The 21,331-nt window shown below is 44.7% G+C and overlaps 1 protein-coding gene and 1 long non-coding RNA gene across 2 annotated transcripts in view; one reads left to right on the top strand and one right to left on the bottom strand.

Annotated features, from left to right (window-relative positions):
* Positions 1–21,331, top strand: part of LOC137541746 (uncharacterized) — a 103,215-nt gene that overhangs the window by 11,703 nt on the left and 70,181 nt on the right. Inside the window, exon 2 of the long non-coding RNA XR_011025261.1 lies at positions 2,756–2,896. This is a non-coding gene — a long non-coding RNA (uncharacterized lncRNA). The remainder of the gene's footprint in view (positions 1–2,755; positions 2,897–21,331) is intronic.
* PPP1R27 (protein phosphatase 1 regulatory subunit 27) overlaps positions 10,774–21,331 on the bottom strand; it is a 45,421-nt gene continuing 34,863 nt past the window's right edge. The window contains exon 3 of the mRNA XM_068264237.1: positions 10,774–11,318. Coding sequence (XP_068120338.1) covers positions 11,195–11,318 — 124 coding nt within the window. The 3' untranslated portion in view covers positions 10,774–11,194. The remainder of the gene's footprint in view (positions 11,319–21,331) is intronic.

Here is a 21,331-nt window from a genome sequence, read left to right as displayed (position 1 = left end):
GCTAACAGTATCGTTCGCAACGACTGTTAATAGTTTTGCTGCACGACAGTGTAACTTGCATTACAAGTCAGTGCCTGATTGTGCCGTGTTACTGTACAACTGTACTGTGTGTGTACTGTGTGTGTGTGGGAGGGGGGGGGGGGGGTGTTCCCGTATTCGGCCTAAAGCGCAAAGCTGACCCGAATACGAAAACGCGGATTGCACGCTGAGCACTCGACAGCCGAGTGGACGTGTCTAGCAACAGCTAGTGGTGGCAGTGAGAAGTGTTCTGAGGGGTCCCAGCCTTGTTTTAGCTTGACTAAGGCTGCTTCTCCTCTCGATCTGTTCAAACCCGCAGTAGGGAACCGTATACGCAGGCATGCCGAGGGCCGGTTCTTGACACTTATCACTGTGTACACTTGGCCCAGCAGCACTGGAGCACACACTCTGACTGGCACACTATAACATCAATCAAGCTAATTAACGATTTAACAATAGTGTAGTGATAGTAGTGAAGGGGTTAATCACTGAACAGCTTATCACTGTGTACACTTGGCCCAGCAGCACTGGAGCACACACTCTGACTGGCACACTATGACATCAATCAAGCTAATTAATGATTTAACAATAGTGTAGTATTAGTAGCGAAGGGGTTAATCACTGAACAGCTTTAGGTGTATAACTGTGTACAGTCCTTGCTAGGCCACCAGCACTGGAGCATGTCTCTCAGTGAGCATTCAGCAAGCTAAGACAATATTTCTCATCATGGCAGCCCTCCTTATTATACAGTGCAACAATGGGGTTAGGAGCGGCACACCTTTCCGTTTTCAAAGATCGGGTGCTGAGTCCTGGATGCTAAACCAACATCCAATACTTATAGTGAGGTTGAAGAGTGGGCTCGCACACCAGCTTCTCAATAGAGCAAAAAAGTCGTTTATTAATCCATCATGTGTCAAACACAAAGCATTACAATTGTTTTGGGGCCACTGCGGGTCCCCTTCATCAGATAAGTGCAGACAAAGTCTTTAATAAGTGCAGACAAAGCCTTTAATAAACTACTTTTTTGCTCTATTGAGAAGCTGGTGTGCGAGCCCACTCATCAACCTCCTTATTATACAGGGGGGCTGGCCAGTGTTCCTTTCTGTGATTGGGTGCCAGGGTTTAGGCTGGGAGCCCTCTGATTGGCTCAATGAGGTCAAGTGGGGCTGGCCAGGGTTCCCCTCTGTGATTGGTTGCTAGGGCTTCTGCTGGGAGCCCTCTGATTGGCTCCAGGATGTCATCTCCTTAGTTACAGTATTTCTGATCCGAATATCCGTGGATATCCGCGTTATGCGCCCAAATATCCGCAGATAGCTATCCGGATTTTTTAAAAATCCGTGATCCGAATCGGATATCGTAAAAAAGTTTGGATATCCGGGTTACCCGGATATCCGGAATCCGGATGAGCACCACTGCTAAAGACCAGGCCATTTTCCTGCAATTAGGCCACTGCAACTTTAAGGCCTCGCTGCAGGGCCGCACAACTCAGCACACATGTGATTTCCCCACCACCACCTTTTCTCCCCACCTCGCCAATTGGCATAGAGCAGTCGGCTAGTGGTTAATGGACATTTTATTGATCAGGTATGCAAATATCACCTAGGAGAAAAAGTGAATTGCATATGGGCCCTGGTGTCCCAGAATAATCTGGGAGGAGCATTTTGATAAATAATAAAAAGCCTAGGCTGTTGTTAGAATTTAAGTATGATATGCTTGAATTCGTAGGCCTCAGTTACTTTAACTGAGTTTAGTTAAAAGACATGATTTGCAGAGATTCTCCCTTTAAGGAGCATTTCTAGAAGCGCTGTGGAACAAGGTCCGGTGTCTCGCACAAGGCCAGAGTGCCTATCTGTCCACGATGTGCAGACATCCAGGCAGCCTCTACTGTAAACATCGAGTGTTTTCATATTTCCTAAAGGTAAACAAAACCCAGGGAGTATTTTCCCTCATTTCTGGGTAATAAGGGAGGAAACGCCATGTTTGGCTTGTCCCATCGGAGCAGGCGCAGATAAGATCATCCATCACATGCTATTATCAGCCAATTGCATGCGATGGGTACTAGATCATCCCTGCGGGATGATGTCACATTTAACTCTTTAGAGGTTAGTATAAGAATAGTCAGCATGGGCTCCCCAGGGCACTTGTCTCTACTTCTGCTGACTTCCTTCTTGTAATTTTCCGTAACTGTACGCTGTATATATGCCTAAGTGCGACTAGCATAGATGTAACAAAGAGAAAGCCGCCTGGTCTCTCGTCACTAGGGATAGACCAAGTCTGCATGGAACGCATACGATTCTACAGACAGTTGGCTTTGCCGAGGATAATATGTAACGAAGGTATAAGATTGCTGATGAACACATCTGTATATTTCTTTTACAAATAAACTCTTGAACCTTTGAGGACGTCTAAGAAGTTCTATCTCCTATGCTGTTTGCTGTGATGAGTGTCAAGTTATCACACTTCCTGTGATATGGTGCCGAACGGTAGTGTTGTTGCCCATAGCAACCAACAAATATTTATTACAGCTGTGACATCACTGGATGGGCGGGGTTACATACCAATATACAGCTATACGAAGTGTTTCTGATACTGAAGCCAGGACCAAGTAAAAGTGGACATCCTGAATAATTTGCTGCATTCTACTTTGTGCCACTACAGGGCCATTTGACTCATTTTTAAACTTATGATTTCATTGGTCCTCGTGTGACTTTACAATATTGTACTCTGCATTCTTTAGTTTATCAGGAAGAAGATGCAAGCTTGGAGCAGGTAATACCTGACCACCATATATGGGAAGTGATTGGATAAAGGGAGGCGTTTACAAGGCCCAAAGACTCGCTGTTCTCAGGCAAACCGCTTTACAAACCCAGCCAGCCAGGTAATAAAGACAAATAACAATGCAAAAAAGCTTATGTGTGATGCACAAAACCCCTTTCCCCATAATATACGTAAAAGCAAACACGCGCAAGTATTAAGGCTTTAAAAGGAACCTAAACTGAGAAGGATAGGGATTTTTCCTTTTAGAATAATACCAGTTGCCCGACTCTCCTGCTGATCCTGTGTCTCTAATACATTCAGCCACAGCCCCTGAACAAGCATGCAGATCAAGTGCTCTAACTGAAGTCAGACTGGATTAGCTGCATGCTTGTTTCAGGTGTGTGATTCAGACTCAACTGCAGCTAAAGAGATCAGCAGGAATGACAAGCAACTGGTACTGTTTAAAAGGCAACAGCCATGTCCCTCTCCATTAAGGTTCCCTTTAAGATATTTTCCATCAAAGTGCTGGAAAGGTAACCTTCTGTAATAGCAGTCCAGCCCCAAGTGACCTCTTAAAGAGAATCTGTACTCTAAAATTCTTACAATAAAAAGCATACCATTCTATTCATTATATTCTCCTGAGCCCCTCTGTGCTGTTTCTGCCACTCCCTGCTGCAATCCTGGCTTGTAATTGCCAGTTTTAGGCAGTGTTTACAAACAAACTAACCAGCTTGTGATAGGCTCATATAAGCAGAGTGTGTGAGTCATACAGAGCCTGTAGGGGGCCTGGAGGGGGTGTGTATAGCTTCTACCAATCACAAGCAGCCCTGCACATTCTACACATTCCAGCCTTTGCCCGACAGAGCCGACAGAAGAAAATAGATTAGATCATATAACAGAGATAACACAGCCATTGTGCAATTAGGAAAAGCTGCAGTAAGCCAGAGCACATTAGACAGGCAAAGGAACTTATAGGATAGAAGAACTAAGGCTGAAAATTTTGTTACAGAGTCTTTTTAAAGTGGACCTGAACTCTTGCACAGGACACAAGGAAAACAGCGAGAAATGCACCCTGTGTGTTTTTAGAGAGAATAGCCTGTCTAATTGCCGCTCATCTGTAAGAAATCACAAGTGTTATTTGATCTCTCAGCTCTGTCGGCACAGAAATTCGTCAGTCCTCTGCAGACGAAGTAGACCTACTGCAGATTTATTGCAGGAGTTCTGTAAGCTGTAACAAAGCAATGTTTTTCTGTAAAGGTAATTATGCTGTTGCTTACCTTGTAGAGCAGAGAGGAAGTTCTGAGTTCAGCTCTGCTTTAACCACTTCACATCCTGACCTTGTTTCCCCCTTATGGACCAGAGCAGTTTTGACAGTTTAGCTATGTCCTTATTTTATCAGCAATAACTTTATCCCTACTTAGGACACAGAAATGAAATATATATTGTTTTTTTTCAAGACAAACTAGGCTTTCATTGTATGCCATTTTTTCCATTGAACAATTTTGTTTTCTATGAATTTTAATGGGAAAACAAGAAAAAAAATAGAAAAAAACACATCTCTCAGTTTTACCAATTCCAGTTCAAAAATAAAAAGTGCTACTGTAGATAAAAACCACAAATTTTATTTGGCTATTCTTACCGCTTATCACAAAACTTAGATTATTTTCCTGTCACAATGTATGGTGAAGATATTTGATTCTGAAATAATGCTACAGAGTGTATTTTTCACTATGAACTGAGAAAATAAAAGTATTTTTAATAGTAAAAATCACTCATTAGCTCAGGAAACATATATTCCCGTTCACCAATTAGTGCTGCAGCAGATAGTGCCAGAAATGTGCACAGGAGCACCTAGCAAGCCCAATCCTGCACAGCACTGCTTCTGCTACAAGACATATATCTACTAACTCGTGGCTTAGATGAAGTCACAGAGGACTTAGATATACTGTAGTGGTGGATAAAGTGGTTAAAGGGAACCTGAAGTGAGAGTAATATGGAGGCTGCCATCTTCATCCTCTTCTAAACAATGCCGGTTGCCTGGCTTCTGTGCTGATGCTACGCCTCTAATACTACAAGTCACTGGCCCAAAATGAGCTGCAGATCAGAGGCTGTGACTCTGGTGTGACTCCACTTGCTGCATGCTTGTTGCAGGGATGTGACACAAACACATCTAAAGCTGAAAGCTCAGCATGACAGCCAGGCAACTGGCATTGTTTATAAGTGAATGAAGATGGCAGCCTCCGAATCCTCTGATTTCATGTTACTGGCTCTGCATAGTTTAATATTTTGAACAGATTCAAACCACCGGAAACCTCTTTCCTGCAACGCTACAAAATGCTCAACAGTTATCAGTTGATGGGTGGTTGAGAGTGGTGGTAGATCTCCTTTGTCAGCTAAGATTGGCTGCCTCAGCTAATTGGTAAACACAGGATGTTAACACTTTGGGCTTGATTCACAAAGCGGTGCTAGCAGTTAGCACGCTGGTGAAAAGCCCTTTATCACACCTAAACTCAGTTTAGGCGTGATAAGTTTAGGCGTGATAAGTGTAGGCGCGATAAGTTTAGGCGTGATAAGTGTAGGCGCGATAAGTGTAGGCGCGATAAGTGTAGGCGCGATAACTGTAGGCGTGATAACTATAGGCGTGATAACTATAGCACCAACTGGGTTAGCACCGCAGTGCACAGCTGATCAAAAGTTTTGCGCTAGCAAAGTCTGGTGCACTTCGCATAGAGTTTAATGGCGCAGCTTTGCGTGCGGGACTTATCACGCCTAAACTTATCACACCTAAACTTATCACACCTAAACTGGCTTTTCACCAGCGTGGTGCAATGGTTATCACGCCTAAAGTCTTTTAAAGTCTATGTCCAGTCTACTTTGGAGTTCCCACTCATTATAACACTTGTTATGCTACTGACTACTGTGAACCAAATCGCAATGTCCAAAACATTGATTAGCATTTTCCGCCACAGGCAATGGAAAAATATTGAACCCCCCACCCTCACCCCAGGAAATTAGGTCACATTTCTTGATGGAAAAAGAAATATAGAATATTTATGTTTCTATACAACTGATAGTTTTTATTGAAAACATTGGAAAATCCAACCTTTCTGCTGATGGAGATTGGACAGTGATTGCATCAGTTGCTGCTTGCCCTTCAGTATTCTCAGGGATGCCAGTTCATTGTTTGATCAGGCGGTGTTACATGTGACCAACAGTATTGAGCAAATAACTAATATCCCAATTCTGGATGAACGGGCACGGAAATTTGCAGTGGCACACCAGAATCGTGCAAGGAATTCCATGCTGACCAGTACAACAGGAACTGTCCCGAAAGTTTTATTCAACTGTCATGTATCAAAAACTGACAACTCATTTTGGCTCTGCCTACTTTATCAAGGCACACAACAACAGAAACAAATGTAACCTGCAAATTAGCAACATACAGCAGAGTCCCCAGTATGCGGCACTGGCAGGGATTGCCTGACACTGGATGCATGTGCTTGCCGGTTGCAACTGGCTGTAAAAGCACAAACCTCCCTGCCCTGCATCGGATCAGGTGACATGCCAGGAGCCATGTATGGATGCCCAAAAGCGGACGGGAGCTACAGGAAGGGTAGAAGACGGCGCCTGGAGGCTTGGTAAGTATTCTCTACCCTACAATGCCTTGCAAAGCACTGTCCCAGTTATCCCCTCAGACATGCCTTTTAGTTGAGACTGCTGGTTACCTAGGTTCTGGATATTGGGGACTTTGCTGTATATAGAGTGCCAAGACCATTAAGACCCACCCCTATGGCATCAGATTAACTTAAATTCCCTCCAAACTTTGGCCTCTTTCAGATGGGAGGCTGATCTGTGCGCTTGTCGGGCAGTTTAGCCTCCCATTTGCTGCCAACAGGGCCATTCAGGTGCAACTAAAATGTAGGCGATTAGCAGTGTTTGTAACCCCACGTGTGTCTGCGCTTGGCGTGTGGTGGCGTTACCCGGCGGCAGACACCTGCAGACATTGTAAAATCTTTTCTATTCCTGATTTACATTCTGAAATGTATCACAAGGCTAAGCATCACTGGGAGGGCGGGCTACATACCAATGTACAGCAATAAATAGCTATAGGACATGTTTCTGATGCTTAAAGGATACCCGAAGTGACATGTGACATGATGAGATAGACGTGTATGTACAGTGACTAGCACACTAATGACTATGCTGTGTTCCTTTTTTTCTTTCTCTGCCTGAAAGAGTTAAATATAAGGTATGTAAGTGGCTGACTCAGACAGGAAGTGATTGCAGTGTGATAAGAAATTCCAACTATAAAACACTTTCCTAGCGGAAAATGGCTTCTGAGAGCAGGAATGAGATAAAAAGGGTCAATAGTTCATAGATTTTAGCTCTAGCATACTTCAAGGAATGTGCCATTGAGCAAAAACAATAAAACAGTTAAAACTTAAAAAGTAGATTTAAACATAAAATAAAACTGTGGAATATCGTAAGAAGTAATTTTTAGGAGAAGGAAGATAAATACAATTGTTTATTTCATTAGTTTATTTCTGCTTCGGGTGTCCTTTAAAGTGTACCTGAGATGGGAGATTACCAATAAAATATACATACCAGGGGTTTCCTCCATCCGCCTCCGGCCTGATCGCTCCCATAGCATCCTCTTCCACCTCTCTGTTTGCTCGCTACTGGCCCTGTAAAATCCTCCAGTCGGCGCATGCGCAGTCCGGCCAGGCGCGCTCCCCTGTCTTGCTCCTGTCGCCGGGAGCGTTCTGCGCCTGTGCAGCACTACTGCGCAGGTGCAGAAGGCTCCAGGTGGCATGAACGCGGCGGGAGCATGCGCATGGCCGGGCCACGCATGTGCAGTTGGTCCCAGACAGGAGGATTTTCTGGAGCCAATCGCGGGTGACCGTAGAGGGAGAAGAGGACGCCGTGGGAGCAGTGGCGGCGCCAGGGGGGGTGCTTTGGGTGCTGAAGCACCCCCTAAAATTCTCCAAGCACCTCCCAGCGTGAACTGACTTTCGGAGTCTAATAGACACTGTGTCAGTTCACCAGCAGCAGCAGCCCGCAGCTCCTGCAGCGGCAGAGCAGGGCTACAGTAAAATGGCGTCTGAAGCCCTGCTCTGGAGACTTTGAGTCTGCAGTGCAGGCTTCGGGCGCCATTTTTCCGTAGCCCTGCTCTCAGCGCGGGAGTTTTAGTTGCTGACTGCAGAGGATCGTGGGAGCTGCGCGTCGGATGGAGGACAGGAGTTCCTCAGCAGGTGAGTAAATGTTTTTTTTTATTTATTAGCAGGTGTATTTTCTGATCAAGTCTGCCACATGATTGAAGTGTTTTCTGGTCAGGTCTGCCACGGTTGAAGTGTTTTCAGGTCAAATCTGCCAACATGATTGCACGTATTTTCTGGTCAAATCTGCCACATGATTGCACATATTTTCAGGTCAAATCTGCCAACATGATTGCACGTATTTTCTGGTCAAATCTGCCACATGATTGCACATATTTTCTGGTCAAATCTGCCACATGATTGCACGTATTTTCTGGTCAAATCTGCCGACATGATTGAACCTATTTTCTGGTCAAATCTGCCGACATGATTGAACCTATTTTCTGGGCAAATCTGCTCACATTACGTGTATTTTCATCAGAAAACCTGCACAATTATGTGAATTTTCTGGGGAAAGGGTCACCAAAACTTGGGCCCACTGTCTTTGCGTTGCACCCGAGGTGAGAATAATATTGAGGTTGCCATATTTCTCTCCTATTAAGCAATATCAGTTGCCTGGCTGCCATGCTGGTCCTCTGTCTCTAATTCTTTCAACCATAGACCCTGAACAAGCATGCAGCAGGTCAGGGGTTTCTGACAATATTGTAAGAACTGAGAAGATTAGCATGCTGGTTTCTGGTGTAATTCAGTTTGCTACTGCAGCCAAATAGATCAGCAGGGCTGCCAGGCAACTAGTATTGTTTAAAAGGAAATAAATATGGCAGCCTCCATATCACTCTCACTTAGAGTTCACTTTAAATTACAGTTAGCTCCGCCCTCATCTGGTCATGGCCACGCTCATTTTGCCACGGCGCAGGTTATAGCCACACCCATTTTTGCCGGGTCATCAGCTACCCCAGAAGTTGGTCCAGCACCTGCATAGCACAACCCCCCCCCCCCACCCCCTTAAAAAAAAATCCTTGAGCCACCTCTGTGTGGGAGTGATCAGGCTAGAGTGGGATGGAGGAAGCCCCAGGTATGTATATTTATTGCTAATCCCCCATCTCTGGTTCCCTTTAACGTAAAAGTGAATAAAAGACTGCATTCTACATTATGTCGTTAAGTTTCCTCCTAAAAATCAGTTTGTAGGGCGGAAAAGAAGGCTAGTGGGTAATAAATGTCTTTGGTAGCAATAAAGTTTATTTAAAACAAAAACAAAAATGCTTGAAGGCACATAACTGTCAGCACCAAGAGTTAGACCACTGAAAAAAGTGCCTAAGATGCACAAAAAGCACCAAGTTAGATTGCACTTAAAGGAGACCAGCAGTGAGAGGGATATGAAGGCAGACAGCTTTCCCTTTTTTTTCCTTTACAAATGTCAGTTAACCGGCAGTTAGGGCTTGTTCACACTAAGGGCGCTTTTGGCTTTTTTTAAGCGCCAGCGATTTCGAAAATCGCCCTAAAAGCGCTTGTGCAATGATTCCCTGGGAGAGTGATCACATCTGAGCGGTTCGATTCCGATCCGCTCACCAAAGCGCTACCTGTACCTTTTTTGGGGCAATTTGCCTCAATGGGAGGTATAGGGTAATCGCAAAGCGCTAGAAAAATCGCTTTGTATAGCGATTTCCCCAGCGTTTTTAAGAATAAATACAGTGTATTTATTATTTTCCAGGTCAAAGAGTTCACTTCCTGACTGACGTCAGGATGTGAAATAACAAATTGCTCTGCAAAAGTGCTTAGAAAAGCGCAGTACAAAAAATCGCAACGCGCAGGTAAGTGCCTGGAGGCGCTAAAAATAATCGCACACAAAATCGCAAAACGCTGGCATCAGTGATTGCGATTTTAGATGTGAACAAGGCCTTAAGGTGGCCACACACCATACAATTTTTTAAATGTCTGTTTAATTTAAAAATTCCAATCAATTTTTCTGACTGATTGTAACATTTAAAAAATCTGACCAATCCACCACACACATTTGTTAAATTTTTCCCCAATTATGATAAAAATGATTGGAAACTGAGAAAATTGCTAGGGTGTGTACATTAATAAATTGACAATCTAACACACACCATACAATCTTTAGAGAAATTGAAGAAAAATATCTGGCATTCCGGATAGATAAAAATAGAAAAAAAACAGGAAATCCGATCGGATTTTTCAGTCGAATGAAAAAAAAAGCTTTCGATTTTTTTCGGGAGATCTGATCGTTTTTATCGAATTGCTGTAAAATCGGATCATTTTATTGTATGGTGTGTGGCCACCTTTACTCTGATCACTTCAGTGGTGTCTGAGTCACAGACAGTTGTTGATACAGTCATAGGCACGAAATCAGTATAACAGCTACCATCAGCCCATCCTAGATGGATGTATTGTAAACAGGAAGGGACTTTAAACTACTGTAATTAGCTTTTCACTTCTACACAGGAACTTCACCAATGTTAACATGGACTTCTAAGTATTCCACTTGTTATCTTTTTTTTTTTCTTTCTTTTTTTTTTCTGGCCCAAGCAATTTCTTAGAATGCAAATAAAAAATGCACCCTCTATAACGCTCTCACGACGGGTTCCCTGTAAATCTGAATTGCACATAACTATTTTTTGTTTGTTCTTTATTGTTTTTTTTTTTTTTATAAATTACTTGATCTCATTGGCTGACTCCAGGCATAGTCTACAGATAGCTTTGAAGCTGTCCTGTTAATATGGAGTAATAAAAGACAAAATGTAATAAAACTATGTAGTGCACACATATGTTTGTATAAATATATGTACAACACCCCCTCTCCCCCCCCCCCCCCCCCCCCCCAAAAAAAGTATGCAAAACTACATTTTTCCCTAATGTGCAGAAAAGTCAGATAAAGTCCTCCCATCCTCGCTGAGTCGCCGTCCTCTTTAGACAGGGTCTCTTCGCTGCACAGTCACAATACAGTCTTACCACTGAAAAGGGGCCCCCAGAAGGGGGTCACCCGGCTGCCATATTGAATCCGCACACGCTTTTCAACCTATGAAAGACTTTGGAAGGCTTAGGAAACGCACTCTTGTTGCTCTGTCTTCGTTCCGCCCGTTTGTGACTGTCGCAGAGCGTAAAGAATCTGCCTGGGCGTGAGTTACAATGAGAGGCCTATAGGAAACCTCACTCTCTGCAGTCTGTGCTCACCATCTCCCACCAGGGGGCAGCACGTGTCAAAAAAGGCACCCCTGCTGGGGCTGGCTTGTTAGGGGTTCCTGTCAGTCACCCCCCTTCGGCGAGAAGATCTGCACTAGTTCCTCGCAGTCAGAGTCTATGAGCTCCGATGGCGTTTCCCCCTCGCTGTTCACGACGTCCTTCTGTGCCCCGAGAGAGAGGAGGTATCTGCATGGAGAAAAGACACATCATGGTTAGCATCATTTATTATTTTTATTCATTTATATAGCACCAACATCTTCCATGGCAAAGCTGCAATGTATATATAAAGAGGAACTTTAAAGGACACCCGAAGCGAAAATAAACTAATGAAATAAACGATTGTATCTATCTTCCTTCTCCTAAAAATGGCTTTTGAGATTTTCCACAGTTTTATTTTATGTTTAAATCTACTTTTTAAGTTTTTACTGTTTTATTGTTTTTGCTCAATGACACATTCATTGAAGTATGCCGGAAATGCTAAAATCTATGAACTGTTGACCCTCTTTACCTCTTTCCTGCTCTCAGAAGCCATTTTCTGCTAGGAAAGTGTTTTATAGTTGTAATTTCTTATCAGTGAGGGTCACACTGTAGTCACTTCCTGTCTGAGTCAGGACTGAGTCAGCCACTTACATACCTGTAACTTGATATTTAACTCTTTCAGGCAGAGAAAGAAACAAAGGAACACAGCCTAGTTATTTGTGTGCTCGGCACTGTACATACACATGTCTATCTCATCATGTCACATGTCACCTCAGGTATCCTTTAACCAGGGATTGAACTTCATTCTAATCAGTATCTGATACCCCCTTTATTATGAGAAATCTTTTCCTTTCTTGAATTGATCATCGGGGGGTCTATGTGGCTGATATTGTGGTGAAACCTCTCCTACAGTGTGATGTCATGACCATGGTCCTGACAGTTCCCTGTGTGTGAACCTCATTGCATTGTGGGAAATAATGGCTTTTTCCAACTGCCAAGCAAGCAGCATCTCCCTCTGTGCATAGGACTCTCAGTTACAAACATTCCGTACAGATCAACTGGCAGAACTAAAGAGGTCACCACCTGTGATAAATATCAGAATGTAAGTCAGGGAGAGGAAAGATCTTACAATGGGCAAACACTGACTAAAGAATCTATGAATGTATATTGGAAACAATAAGCAATTCATTATGTTATTTAGACTACAGTTCCTCTTTAACTACTTGCCAACTGCCTAACGCAGGATGGCGGCGGCAGACTGGCTCCGTTGTTCCTCCGCGACGCCATATGGCGTCATTGCGTGAGGAGCAAGATTTGAGCTCGATCTCCCGTCACTGTAACCAGCGGGCCCCAGCGATCAGCCTGCCAGCAGCTAATCAGCACTGGCAGGCTGTTTTTTCCAGCAAATTTGATGTAAATGTTTATATAGCTCTGACATCTTACGCAGTGTTGCAGAGAGTATAGTCTTGTCACCTAACTGTCCCTCGCAGGGGGGCTCACAGTCTAGTCCCTACCATAACCAAATGTCTATGTATGTATTGTGTAGTGTATGTAACATCGTTTTGGGCCAGATTGGGGGGGGGGGGGGATAAAAAATATTTTTTTCCCAAAAATATTGGCCTTTTTTATTAATAAAAAAAAAAATTAGCAGCAGCAATCAAATAGGACCAAAATAAAGCTCTATTTGTGAGAAGAAAAGGGTGTAAAATTCATTTGGGTGCCAAGTTGTATGACTGAGCAATAAACCGTTAAAGTTGCAAAGTACTGAATTGTAAAAAATGGCCTGGTCACTGGGGGGAGGGGGGGGGGGGGGAGAGTATAAACCTCTGGTCCTCCAGCGGTTAATTATAGGGAGTGCCTTGAAAGTAGGCACCACCCACCTTGGCATTTTTCATGTTTTTTGCCTCACAACCTGGAATTAAAACGGATTGTTTGCACCATTTCATTGGCAGAGCTGTCCCTATCTTGCCACTGATATTATTGCCCATTCCTCAAGGCCAGGGCAGTTTCTAGGCTACATTACACACAGGGCGAGGGTGTAAAAATTGCGCACCACCACCCAGCTCCCACCAGGCCAGGTATAGGTGCCCGCAGTATAGGTTAGCCAGGTCTAGATGCACCCAGTATAGGTAGCCAGCTATAGGTCCCCCCAGCATTAGGTAGCCAGTATAGTTGCCCCAGTATAGGTTAGATAGGTAGGTGCCCCCAGTATAGGTTAGCTAGGTAGGTGCCTCCAATATAGGTAAAATCATAAATAAACTTTGCCTATCTCAACTGCCACCTTAACCTCCTTGCCGGTCTAAAAAATCCGGCAAGGAGGCAGCGCCGCACTTTTTTTAAATTTTTTTTTTTTTAAATCATGTAGCGAGCCCAGGGCTCGCTACATGATAGCCGCTAAGCGGCGGCATCCCCCCACCCACTCCGATCGCCTTCGGCGATCAGAGTATGCAGGGAATCCCGTTGAGAACGGGATTTCCTGCAGGGCTTCCCCGGTCGCCATGGCGACCGGGCGGGATGACGTCACCGACGTCATAGACGTCGTGACGTCAGAGGGAACCCCGATCCGCCCCTTAGCCCTGCCTGGCACTGATTGGCCAGGCTGCGCAGGGGTCTGGGGCGGGGGGGGGGCGGCTCGGCGCGGCCTGTAGCGGCGAATCGGCGGCGAGCGGCGGCGATCGCGTACTACACGCAGCTAGCAAAGTGCTAGCTGCGTGTAGGGAAAAAAAATTATGCAAATCGGCCCAGCGGGGCCTGAGAAATCCTCCTGCGCAGGTTACCCCGAGCTGAGCTCGGGATAACCGGCAAGGAGGTTAAATTGTAATACCCACACCTCAATGCGAGAGATCAGCCCCACCAAAAAGGACATATAGTATTAATAACAGTAAAAATGGGAGAGATCATAGGTATATGCAAAAATAGAAAATTAGCTTTATTGTGACACCGAATCCATACATGTGTAGCCAAATTAAAATCAATTAAAAGTAGCCTGTATTGAGCACACCACCTTCCGCACCTTCATCACGCACCACACACTCAAACACCCCTATCGGTACCGGTACCAATTTAGCCGTATCTTCAGAGAGGGGGAGAGAGCTGTATGTGCACAATAATGAAGGGCAATCGGAATCCTCTTCAGCTTGCAAGCTAGTTATAACAAAGTCCAAGTTGTCTCACCACAAGTAGTTCAGTCGTCCAGTTACCGTCACTACAATGTCACCTGAACAATTCACCACCAAGGTACGGACCATTGGACAGCATAGGCTCTCAGGCATCTGCTCTACCCGCTCTGCTGTATTGCTGTACGGCGGGGAACGTGCACTGATGCCATGTCCTGCTAGCGTGGTGTTGCAGCCGTGAGGAGCGCTCCAGGTCACGTGATTCAGGCCCGCCCACCTATGATCTCTCCCATTTTTACTGTTATTAAGCCTCCAATATAGGTAGCCTGTATAGTGACCCCAGTATAGGTTAGATAGGTAGGTGCCCCCAGTATAGGTTATCTAGGTGTGTGCCTCCACTGTACGTAGCCAGTATAGTTTCCCCAGTATAGATTAGATAGGTAGGTGCTCCCAGTATAGGTTAGATAGGTCGGTAAGCCCCCTCCCCCCCGTGTTAGAGGGGGGAGTCAGTTCCGGGGAGGGCGACCCAACTTCGCCCTCTCTTCGTCTACCCCAGGGCTCAGTGCTCCCCTTTCTGCTGCAGAGTAAGTGCAGGGAAGCATTGTATAGAGCAACTCACCTCCTTGCCGTTCCAGTTGCCTCTGGTCTCTGCATAGCCGCTGATACACGCTCTACTTCCTGATTAGCAGTGGGCCAAAAAGCCCTCTTACTAAAATGCTATGGAAAACAAAAGTTTGCTTTCTTAAAACATTTTTTCACCTTTTTACAATTCATTTTAAAATATATATCACCAACTTAGTCTATTTGGTGTACATCCATCACATAAAAAATAAGATTGAGAAGCATTAAAATGACAGGCTGAAATGTAATAAAATAAGTACAAAACCAAAAGGGGTGAATAATTTTGCAAGGCATTGTATTGCTCTTAAAACATAAACCTCTAGATCAGGCTTGATGGCCAATGAGAGTGGAGAGTGTATGGGAGCAACCATCTTGACAAGGGACAACATCGCTATATCATATCAACATCGCTATATCATATAGCTGGGGCAGAGCATTTTCAAACGGTAGGTTTTGTGGGGTGTTATTGGTAGATAGTAGTTAGCATCTCCCAAAACCGAAGGACAACCAGTGAACCGGCGACAGGGTCATCAACATGGAGAGTGAAGCCTAGACTGTCTTCTCCAATCTCCCAGAAGAGCAACCATAGTGCAAACTGTTGAAAAAAAAAATGTTAGATACTCGCCTATGTAGAGGGAAGACTCTGGATCCTATAGATCCTTCCTGGTTCTCTCTCCCCCATGCCCTTCATTCACGCTCTCCCCTGTTGAAATTCTGCACCTTCGGGAGTTCTCAGAAGGCTTGAGATGCACACGTGTCCCCGAGTGTTTCCGAAGATAAGGGTATCCATACAATATGGACACACTCGTCTACAGAAGTACTCAATTATGTGAGTATTTACAAAGCCTTCACGAGGACTCCAGTTGGTCAAATAACTTTAATGGGGGGACAACAGTGCACTGAGGGCACGGAGAGAGGACCAAGAATGTTTGGTGGGATCCAGAGCCTTCCCTCTAGATAGGTAAGTTTCTAACTTGTTTTTTTCACTGTAACTTTGGTATTACTTAAAAGTTAGCCATGAGAGGAAGGTGCATTGTAGTTTGCTGTATAAGAGTCTCTATACACAGACCCATGCTGATCCCCGTCCACAGCCCCACAGCCAAAAGCACCTACAGTGAGAATGTTGGTGTCACAACTGGACCATGAAGCAATGGAAGAACGTGCCCTGGTCTAAAGAGTTACCTTTTCTTGGGCCACCAAAGTCCCCTTATTTCAGTTCAATCAAGTATGTGTGGGACATCCTGGAAAAACACGTCCAATCCATGGAGGTCATACCTCACAAGTTACAGGACGGGCAGGATGAACAGCTAACGTCTTGGTGCCATATATAACGAGGCACCTCCAGAGGCTTGTGGAGTCCATGTCTCAACAGGCCAGAGCTGTTTTGGTGGCACAAAGAGAAAGGACACAATGTTAGGTAGGTGGTTCAGTACATGTCTCAACAGGCCACAGCTGTTTTGGTGGCACAAAGGGAAAGGACACAATGTTAGGTAGGTGGTTCAGTACATGTCTTAACAGGCCAGAGCTGTTTTGGTGGCACAAAGGGAAAGGACACAATGTTAGGTAGGTGGTTCAGTACATGTCTCAACAGGCCACAGCTGTTTTGGTGGCACAAGGGGAAAGGACACAATGTTAGGTAGGTGGTTCAGTACATGTCTCAACAGGCCACAGCTGTTTTGGTGGCACAAAGGGAAAGGACACAATGTTAGGTAGGTGGTTCAGTACATGTCTCAACAGGCCAGAGCTGTTTTGGTGGCACAAAGGGAAAGGACACAATGTTAGGTAGGTGGTTCAGTACATGTCTTAACAGGCCAGAGCTGTTTTGGTGGCACAAAGGGAAAGGACACAATGTTAGGTAGGTGGTTCAGTACATGTCTCAACAGGCCACAGCTGTTTTGGTGGCACAAGGGGAAAGGACACAATGTTAGGTAGGTGGTTCAGTACATGTCTCAACAGGCCTCAGCTGTTTTGGTGGCACAAGGGGAAAGGACACAATGTTAGGTGGTTCAGTACATGTCTCAACAGGTCACAGCTGTTTTGGTGGCACAAGGGGAAAGGACACAATGTTAGGTAGGTGGTTCAGTACATGTCTCAACAGGCCACAGCTGTTTTGTTGGCACAAGGGTAATGGACACAAGATTAGGTAGGTGGTTCAGTACATGTCTCAACAGGTCACAGCTGTTTTGGTGGCACAAAGGGAAAGGACACAATGTTACTGTAGGTAGGTGGTTCAGTACATGTCTCAACAGGCCAGAGCTGTTTTGGTGGCACAAAGAGAAAGGACACAATGTTAGGTAGGTGGTTCAGTACATGTCTCAACAGGCCAGAGCTGTTTTGGTGGCACAAAGGGAAAGGACACAATGTTAGGTAGGTGGTTCAGTACATGTCTTAACAGGCCAGAGCTGTTTTGGTGGCACAAAGGGAAAGGACACAATGTTAGGTAGGTGGTTCAGTACATGTCTCAACAGGCCACAGCTGTTTTGGTGGCACAAGGGGAAAGGACACAATGTTAGGTAGGTGGTTCAGTACATGTCTCAACAGGCCTCAGCTGTTTTGGTGGCACAAGGGGAAAGGACACAATGTTAGGTGGTTCAGTACATGTCTCAACAGGCCAGAGCTGTTTTGGTGGCACAAAGAGAAAGGACACAATGTTAGGTAGGTGGTTCAGTACATGTCTCAACAGGCCACAGCTGTTTTGTTGGCACAAGGGTAATGGACACAAGATTAGGTAGGTGGTTCAGTACATGTCTCAACAGGTCACAGCTGTTTTGGTGGCACAAAGGGAAAGGACACAATGTTAGGTAGGTGGTTCAGTACATGTCTCAACAGGCCACAGCTGTTTTGGTGGCACAAAGGGAAAGGACACAATGTTAGGTAGGCGGTTCAGTACATGTCTCAACAGGCCTCAGCTGTTTTGGTGGCACAAAGGGAAAGGGCACAATGTTAGGTAGGTGGTTCAGTACATGTCTCAACAGGCCAGATCTGTTTTGGTGGCACAAAGGGAAAGGACACAATGTTAGGTAGGTGGTTCAGTACATGTCTCAACAGGCCAGAGCTGTTTTGGTGGCACAAAGGGAAAGGACACAATGTTAGGTAGGTGGTTCAGTACATGTCTCAACAGGCCACAGCTGTTTTGGTGGCACAAAGAGAAAGGACACAATGTTAGGTAGGTGGTTCAGTACATGTCTCAACAGGCCAGAGCTGTTTTGGTGGCACAAGGGTAGAGGACACAATGTTAGGTAGGTGGTTCAGTACATGTCTCAACAGGCCTCAGCTGTTTTGGTGGCACAAGGGTAGATGACACAATGTTAGGTAGGTGGTTCAGTACATGTCTCAACAGGCCTCAGCTGTTTTAGTGGCACAAGGGGAAAGGACACAATGTTAGGTAGGTGGTTCAGTACATGTCTCAACAGGCCTCAGCTGTTTTGGTGGCACAAGGGGAAAGGACACAATGTTAGGTAGGTGGTTCAGTACATGTCTCAACAGGCCAGATCTGTTTTGGTGGCACAAAGGGAAAGGACACAATGTTAGGTAGGTGGTTCAGTACATGTCTCAACAGGTCACAGCTGTTTTGGTGGCACAAAGAGAAAGGACACAATGTAGGTAGGTGGTTCAGTACATGTCTCAACAGGTCACAGCTGTTTTGGTGGCACAAAGAGAAAGGACACAATGTAGGTAGGTGGTTCAGTACATGTCTCAACAGGCCACAGCTGTTTTGTTGGCACAAGGGTAATGGACACAATGTTAGGTAGGTGGTTCAGTCCATGTCTCAACAGGTCACAGCTGTTTTGGTGGCACAAGGGTAGGAGGACATAATGTTACTGTAGGTAGGTGGTTCAGTACATGTCTCAACAGGCCACAGCTGTTTTGGTGGCACAAGGGGAATGGACACAATGTTAGGTAGGTGGTTCTGTACATGTCCCAACAGGCCACAGCTGTTTTGGTGGCACAAGGGGAATGGACACAATGTTAGGTAGGTGGTTCTAGTGTCTGCCTTTTAGACTATATTTATTTATTTTTTTCCTGGTTGGCACATGGCCATGGGCTTATAATTCACTCATAGTTCTCAGAAACTGCCAGAGAGGCATTTCCTGCCTACATGTGTTTCACCACCAAGTATCAAACAAACAAGTTGTTTATGTCACAGGCTACCCAAAGCTACTAGGAAAAAAGCAGCAATGTTTCTGAACCTAAGCCAATCAAAATCTGACCCTTGCATGAACTGTGGTGCCTCCCGTGGGCGGAGACTTCGCTCCATGTTCTTTCTACACAGGCATGTAATGACGGCGGAGATGTTTTCACCAGCCATGAAAGTGGAAAAGGGGGCTGGGCTTATTAAATAAATAATTATTATAATTTTTTTTTAAATATACAGTAGATAGAATGGAGACATATTAGAACCTCTACCATACCAGAATTGCCACAACCTGTCTCAAGGCGTACAGTAAATAAATAAAAAAAAAGCACATGGTAAACTGAGCACAAGATGTTGCCAATCCTATACTGTACCTCACACAATCCTCCACACTACTTACTCCTAACACTAACCTCCCCCTTCTCTGCCTTATGCTAACCTCCCCTCTCCTCTGCCTAACGCTAACATCCCCTTCTCCTCTACCTAACACTAACCTCCTCCCCCTCCTCTGCCTAACACTAACCTCCTCCCCCCTCTGCCTAACACTAACCTCCTCCCCCCTCCTCTGCCTAACACTAACCTCCCCTCTCCTCTGCCTAACACTAACCTCCCCTCTCTTCTGCCTAACACTAACCTCCCTGCCTCCTCTGCCTAACACTAACTTTTCCCCTCCTCTGCCTAACACTAACTTTCCCTCTCCTCTGCCTAACACTAACTTCCTCCCTCCTCTGCCTAACACTAACCTCCCTCCTCCTCTGCCTAACACTAACCTCTCCTCTGCCTAACACTAACCTCTCCTCTGCCTAACACTAACCTCTCCTCTGCCTAACACTAACTTCCTCCCTCCTCTGCCTAACACTAACCTCTCCTCTGCCTAACACTAACCTCTCCTCTGCCTAACACTAACTTCTCCTCTGCCTAACACTAACCTCCCCTCACAGAAGGCAATCAGGGTGTGCGCGGCTCGGAGACCTACAAGCAAAGTAGCCTCTGACCGGCCACAACCATCCAGCATTGAGGGGGTCGCTGCTGATCGCTGGAGGATCTCAGAAGGGCGGCGCAGGTACAGGATGACTCCAGGGGGCTGCAAGAAGCCCCAGGTAAGTTAAACTGATTTTATTTTTGCTGCTTTAGTTCTCCTTCGTCCATAAATACAGGTGAAACTTGAAAAATTAGAATATCATGCAAAAGTCCATTTATTTCAATGATTCAACGTAAAAGGTGAAACTAATATATGAAATAGACTCATTACATGCAAAGTGAGATATTTCCAGCCTTTATTTGTTATCATTTTGATGATTATGGCTCACAGCTTATGAGAACCCCAAATGCAAAATCTCAGAACATTAGAATATTGTAAAAGTGTTCCATATTCTAGGCTCAAAGGGACAGACTCCAATCTGCTAATTAATGCAAACGACACTTGCAGAGGGTTCCTATTTGATGTATTAATTTCAGCTTTTAAAGAGTAACTGTCGGGCATAAAATGAAAAAAACAATTCTTTATTTTTATCTGGTAAACCAGTAATAAGGATGCAAATCAGGCAATCCAAAAGTTAAAATCACTATTACTTTTATTGTTGATAAATGATCATTCCCCAGTTGACATGACTCTTATTTGGTACACAGAAAATTTGGTACACAAAAGAGAAGTTGCAGGGCATGCTGGGTTGTCTTTTTTTGCTTCCCTACTTCCCCTCAGACTTAACTAATGCAGCCTGATTGGGTGAAGCCTCTTTCCCTCCTGTTTTCCCCTCCCACATCTCTGTTCCTCTCTGATTGGCCAAAATTTCTCAGGCTGAAACAATGCACTTTCTATAGTGAAGGGTGGGCAAATCAGGCAGAGGAGACTAAGGGCGGATATTACATCACAACTGGCTTCAAAATAGCCACAGTAAATATGGAAACTGTCTAGAATAGGATTCTCTACTTTTCCTTTATAAAATTCACAGGAATCATAAGGTGGACATCTGTTATATCATAAGGTATACATCTGTTATATAAGTAGAGCAAATATTTATCTACTTATATATTTGGTTTTTTTTTCCTGAGATAGTATGGCTGACAGCTCCTCTTTAAGTTGAATTACTGAAATAAATGGACTTTTGCACGATATTCTAATTTTTCGAGTTTTCACCAGCACATTTGGACGGAGACAACTTTTTTCTAATTTTGGTTCTGTACATGACCACAATGAATTTTAAATGAAACAACTCAAATGCAGTTGTAGTGCAGACTTTCAGCTTTAATTCAGTGGGGTTAATACAACTTATTGCATAAGAATGTGAGGCAACTAAAGCATTTTATTAAAGGGATACTGTAGGGGGGGTCAGGGGAAAATTAGTTGA

This window comes from Hyperolius riggenbachi, chromosome 12 (assembly GCF_040937935.1).
Source record: "Hyperolius riggenbachi isolate aHypRig1 chromosome 12, aHypRig1.pri, whole genome shotgun sequence".
Taxonomy (NCBI): Eukaryota; Metazoa; Chordata; class Amphibia; order Anura; family Hyperoliidae; genus Hyperolius; species Hyperolius riggenbachi.
The sequence above is the reverse complement of the archived record's forward strand: the minus strand, read 5'-3'. Positions and strand labels throughout refer to the sequence as shown.